Source organism: Habropoda laboriosa, unplaced genomic scaffold, assembly GCF_001263275.1.
Source record: "Habropoda laboriosa isolate 0110345459 unplaced genomic scaffold, ASM126327v1 scaffold2629, whole genome shotgun sequence".
NCBI classification, from domain to species: Eukaryota; Metazoa; Arthropoda; class Insecta; order Hymenoptera; family Apidae; genus Habropoda; species Habropoda laboriosa.
The window spans coordinates 33,573-40,048 of record NW_017102647.1 but is presented as its reverse complement, the minus strand read 5'-3'; the positions used below and the strand labels follow the sequence as shown (position 1 = coordinate 40,048).

The following is a 6,476-nucleotide window of genomic DNA, read 5'->3' as shown; positions in this document are numbered from 1 at the left end:
AAATTTAAGTGATTTATTAATTTTTTTAGTTTTAATATTTAAATTAGGTGTTTTTCCTTTTAATTATTGGATTGTTTTTCTATGTCGAGGTATAACTTGATTTGAAATTTGTTTAATATCTACTTTATGTAAGTTTAGGGTTATTTATTTGATATTAATAGTTATTGAATTAAATTGATATTTTATCTATTTTATTGTTCAAAGTAGTTTTTTTATTTCTTTATCTTTAAAAAATTTAAAGTCTTATAAAAGGATTATAGCATCTACATGATGCAATTTACAGATGAAATTTTCACCGTGTGTATAATTGACGTAGATCTACAAAACGCATTTTTTAGATTTTCATTTCGAGCTCAGATAAAAAAGTTGTAAAAACGACCTTCGCTATTTTCTTCGTGATTCAGACTAATTGCAGTTTTTTCAAAAATTTATACAAACGTCGGAATGACGGCCAAAAACCATTTTTCTAAGCCTTATAAAAACAGCAGTGCAAAGTCAAATTTTTTTGACAGCTATCAAGAACCGAAAAGTCACGCGTACGCATTTGTTAAATCGCGCGCGGATGTGCCTCTGTTCTCCGTCCCTGAGCGCGGGCTCTACGCGCGCTCTGATTGGCCAGTGTTTTTCGTTAATAATTCAAAAATGAAACTTCAAACAACATTTTGGTAAAGGAAAAAGTTGTTCAGACAGCAACCCCCCATTTCCGGGTGTTCGAGGAGTTACGGGACACCCTGTATATTGTCGAATTCGTTTAAAGATGCTGGGGTTAGCACTTGGGGGGGATAGTTATTAGACTTGGATTTTATATTTCAGAAAATATTTAGTTTATTAAAACACAACTTTATTCTTATACAGCTTGTATGATACACTTATAATTCTTTTTCTCGTACACTTTAAAACAGCCACACACCGCTTACAAAATAGAGGCTTCTGGACGTGTAGGAAAAAAAGGAAAGGAAAAGATTAAAATGTAACTAAAAAATGAAGATGCTATACACGGTGAATTTAAAAATACAGCTTCTAACAATACTTTTTAAGTGTCGTTATAAAATTCATTTTAAGATATACATATTGTCACATCCTTTGATATATGTAGATATTGTGGGTAAATAACACGTAGTCGGAGTTTTTTAACATATATATATGTATTTAATAAGGACAATTGCACAACGTAGTTAACGATACATTAAATAGAATATCGATCAGCAGAATAATACTCTCTTTTATTATTGCTCTCTCACTTATTGTTCTCATCGACCACGCTGCTCTACTGTTTACTCTCCGATTTCTGCTAATCAACTACTCGCTCCACCAATCTCAAACAGTTTCGAGCATTAACCATAGATTATACCGGCTCCCAGAATGTCCACATACATATATTCGAAACAAAACCGACGACATTCACACCATCATTCGCAACACATTCGTAAAACCAATTCCACAGATATGAGTTTGATAAGTGTACACTTTAAAGTCTATGGTCTTCGCAGAAAATGGACTACGATATAATCATATCTAATTTAAGAGGTAAAAATAGAGTACCGACAGTGATTCTTTGCAATTTAGCAATAAATTCAATATTCCTATGCACATAAAATATTTACCAATAAATTGGTAAAAACTACCAGTGCTTCCTTCTTCACAATCTTCAATTAAACTCTTTTTCCTTTTTTAATCCAGGTGAACGCGAATTGGCACAAAAGAAAATTTTCCAAAAATGGATCAACTCCCACTTGGTTCGGTGTTCTTGCCGAATTGACGACCTTTACGTCAACCTTCGGGACGGAAAGATGCTCATCAAGCTTCTCGAGATCCTTTCTGGAGAACGCTTGCCACAACCTACGAAGGGAGAAATGCGAATCCACTGTTTGGAAAACTTCGACAAAGCGTTGCAGTTTTTACGTGAGGAACGAGTCCTCCTGGAGAACATGGACTCCCATGATATCGTTGATGGAAATCCCCGTTTGAGTCTCGGTCTCATCTGGACCACAATTCTCCGATTCCAGATCCAGGATATCACCATTGAAGAGATTGACCATCAAGAAACGAAATCAGCGAAGGACGCGTTGCTTCTTTGGTGTCAGATGAAAACAGCGGGTATCATAATGTGAACGTAAGAAATTTCACCACGTCCTGGCGTGGTGGATTGGCATTCAACGCTATCATTCACAAACACCGTCCAGACTTGATCCCATTCGAGAGGCTGTCCAAGTCGAATGCCATTTACAACTTGAACAACGCTTTCAACATAGCGGAAAATTCACTTGGTCCTACTAAACTATTAGACGCTGAGGATATATTTGTAAATCATCCTGACGAGAAATTGATCATCACCTATGTAGTCACGTATTATCATTATTTCTCTAAGATGAAGCGAGACTGTACAAGGTAAAAGGATAGGCAAAGTGATAGGAATCGCCATTGAGAATGACCATATGATATACGAGTACGAGAGCCTGACCAGTGATTTATTGCGCTGGATAGAAGACACCATAGAGGCTCTGGGTGATCGTCGATTCGCCAATTCTCTGGTTGGCGTCCAATCGCAACTCTCCCAGTTCTCCAATTATCGTACAGTAGAGAAACCTCCCAAGTTTGTTGAAAAGGGCAACTTGGAGGTTCTTTTGTTCACGTTACAGTCGAAGATGAGAGCTACTAATCAAAAACCGTACACACCTAAGGAAGGTAAGGTGATCTCTGATATCAACAAGGCTTGGGAGAGGCTGAAGAAAGCGGAACACGAGCGGGAATTAGCTCTGAGAGAGTTAATTGATCCGCCACGAGAAGCTAGAACAATTGGCAGCAAGTTTTAACAGAAAGACAAGCATGAGAGAAACATGGTTGTCTGAGAATCAACGACTAGTCTCTCAGGATAACTTTGGTTTTGATCTGGCTGCAGTAGAAGCAACGACCAAGAAGTATCAGGCTATAGAAACAGACATCTTTGCTTATGAGGAACGAGTCCAAGCTGTGATGGCTGTTTTTTAGCAAAATCGACTTAGTCCGCGCGTTTAACCAGATACCTGTCGCGCCGGACGATTGCGCGAAAACTGCTATATCAACCCCTTTTGGGTTATTCGAATTTGTTTTCATGCCATTCGGTCTGCGGAACGCTGCACAAACATGTCAGCGGTTCGTAGATAAAGTAATCCGCGATTTCGATTTTTTTTTTTTTTTTTTATTGGGTGATTAAGGTCACATGCACCTTCTGAGGTTATTAGTGACCACAGTGAGTTTATTCAGTGGTGTAGTCTATAGTAGGTGGTATAAACCAATATCTTTCAAAAAGTTTATAGCTCTTTTACTTGAATCTTCTTTTTGAAGCATGGTCAGTGAATTCGGCAAGTTATGTTGGATCCTTATCATATTGTACTTTGGGCAGGTTATCAGGATGTGATCGATGGAGTTTTGTATCCCGCAGATATCACAGTTGTTTGGTTCCTTTTTTGTGATGAGGTGGGAGTGTGACCAGTTTGTGTGACCTATTTTTATTCTTGTTAGCTTTACTTGATCTTTCCTGTTCAGTAGCCAAGCCGGGTTGGCATCGTTTATACTGTTTCTGATTGTGTGTAGTTTAGTCAGTCTTGAATTTTTCCACTCTTCATTCCATAATTCTATTGTTGCTTTAGTGAGGTAATTTTGAAGGTCTTGATATAATATAGGGACATCGTTTGATTCGGACGTACTGGTACTAACTAGCTTTGCTGCTGAGTCGACTTTTTCATTGCCTTCGATGTTGGCATGTGAGGGGATCCAGGAGTACAAAATTTCTTTTTCGCCGCAATTGAGTATTGCATTTAATTCGATAATGTTCCGTATTATTGTGTTTCTGGTTTCTAAATTTTGTAAGGCTGTCACAACACTTTTGGAGTCTGAAAAAATGATAAATTTATTATGCGCCTTTGTTCGATATATTTTAAGGCATGTAGAATCGCAAATGCTTCACTGCTGAAAACTGTGAATGCTTCTGGAAGTCTGAATTGCAAGTCTCTTTCAGGGGTGCATACCGCACATCCAGTCCCTTGTTTTGATTTTGAGGCGTCGGTAAAAATTTGTCCATGGTTTGGATATTTGCTAGATAATTCAGTGTATAAGATTTTGGCAATATTGGGGTAATATTTTTTCCTACTGTTAGGAATGTATCTATTATGTGGGGGGTTTCTATTGTCCATGGTGGAAGCTGGTATTGTCCTCTCGGTGCAACGGATGGTGTGTCGACTTTTAGGTCCTGTAGGTATCGTTTGAGCCGGAAGTTTAAGGGTTTCGGAGAATTAGGCTTCTTTGCGAATTCGGTATAAAGGCTGTCAGTAGTTATTAGTTTGTAAACAGGATTTGGTGGTGTTGATAATTTAGATGCTGCGTACGATAAGCTCAATTGTTTTCTTCTGGTGTCTAGTGGCGGTATGTTGGCTTCGCATAGAATTGCAGTGATTGGGCTCGTACAGTACGCACCAGTTGCTATTCTAGCTCCGGCGTTGTGTATGGGTGACAGTATTTTTAAAGTGTTTGGTTTGGCAGAACTATATAGAGCTGATCCGTAATCTAGCTTAGATAGGACCAAGGCCTTATATGATTTAATTAGGACTTGGAATTCAGCTCCCCAATTCTTAGATGCAATGACTTTTAATATATTTAGTCTTCTGAGACATTCGGTCTTGAGGTTTTTAAGAAATGGGATCCAGGTATGTTTGCTGTCAAAAATTAGACCAAGGATTTTAGTTGTGTTGGTTATTGTAAGTTGGTGTTGGCCTAAGTGTAGCTGAAGTTGGTGGTTTTGATTTGTTCTTTCTTTCGAGAAAATGGTAACGATAGTTTTGTTCTTGGAGAATTTAAAACCAGTTTGTTTAGCAAAATTTTGAAGTTTGTCTAAGCAATCTTGGAGAATTTGTTGGCTGGTATTTAAATTTTTTCCAGTAATGAAAAGTGTACAGTTGTCGGCGAATATGGTGTGTTTTACTGGTTTAGGGAACACATCCGTGATATCATTTATGGCCACCAAAAATAGAGTTACACTTACAACTGACCCTTGTGGTACCCCGTTTGCAATTTTTGTTTTCTTGGATAGCTTACCATTAACTCGGACATAGATGGATCTGTCTTTTAGAAAGTTTATTATAAATTGGAGCATGTTTCCGTTTATGTTCCATTGTTTTAGTTGTTGTATAACTCGGTGTCTCCAAAGCATATCGTAGGCCTTTTCAATATCTAAACATATTGTTATTAGGTGTTGTTTGTTTAGGAAGGCTTCACAAATATTTGAATCTAGTATAGTAAGGCTGTCTGTTGTAGATCGATGTTGCCTAAAGCCATTTTGATTCTTCTCTAGTAGATTATTACTTTCTAGGTACCATCGCAGCCTTTTATTTAGTATCTTTTCAAGCAGTTTGCATAGACAGCATGTGAGGGCGATAGGTCTGTAGCTGTCAGGCTGGAGCTTATCTTTTCCAGGTTTTGGTATGGGCACTACTATCGCTTCTTGCCAATTGACGGGGAGGACACCGTTCAGCCAAATGCAATTATACATCTCCAACAGGTAATCTAGTCCCTCTTTTGGTAATTGTTGGATGAAAATATTGGGAATGTTATCAGGTCCTGGGCTAGAGTTCTTAATGGATTTTAATGCAGATAGCAGTTCTGTAGTCAGAATTTTTGTGTTTAGAGGGTGAGTATTTTCTGGGAGTAAGGTAGCTTCGTGTCTTGAGGTTTCAACAGCCGCTTTAATTTTGAGGAAATTTGGGTCGAAATTCTCGTTACTTGAATTTTCCGCATAGCTATTTGCTAATAGGTTTGCTATTTCTTTAGAATCTGTAACAAGCGAGTTGTCAGGGCTTTTGATTGCAGTAATTTGAGAGTTCACTTTTTGACCGTTTATTTTATTTAATTTTTTCCACATTGTATCACATGAAGTGTTTTTTGTTAATGAAGAGACATAGTTAATCCATGAGTTCCTTTTGGTTTGTTTAAGAACCTTCTTTGCTCTGGATCTTGTCCGCTTAAACTCCATTAGATTTGTGTCCGTATTGTGTTTTTTATATCTATTAAAGGCGTGTTTCTTTTCCTTTATCGCGTTTTGGCATTCGTCATTCCACCATGGAAGATTATTTTTCTCTGACAATGAGTTGCCTAATGTTCTAGGTATGGATTTTGTTGCAGCCTGGATAATTAGCTCTTCGAATTCTTTCAGTATTTGATTTATTTCCTTACAATTTAAGAGGCTAGGGGTTTGTAATGAAGAGACGTTTTGGGTTATTTTGTAACGGTATAGCGACCAATTGGTTTTCTTAAATTTCCATCTAGGTTGAGTTATAGGGTCGTTTGAATTTGGTTCTCTCAATTCCATAAAAATGGGGAAGTGGTCGCTGTTGTATAATTCGTCAGAGGTTGTGTATTCGATGATATTGAAGAGATTAGGGCTACAGAAGGCTAAATCTATTATGCTATAAGAACCATTTGATATGTTGAAGTGGGTGGGTGTG

At 37.7% G+C, this 6,476-nt stretch overlaps 1 protein-coding gene across 1 annotated transcript; it reads left to right on the top strand.

The window, feature by feature from the left end:
* The first annotated feature begins 1,493 nt into the window (after nt 1–1,493).
* LOC108578217 (spectrin beta chain-like) lies at nt 1,494–2,988 on the top strand. The gene is given in 5 exon segments (XM_017941501.1): nt 1,494–1,527; nt 1,681–2,091; nt 2,094–2,373; nt 2,375–2,768; nt 2,770–2,988. Coding segments are annotated over 5 exon segments (1,338 nt in total).
* Nucleotides 2,989–6,476: the final 3,488 nt, after the last annotated feature.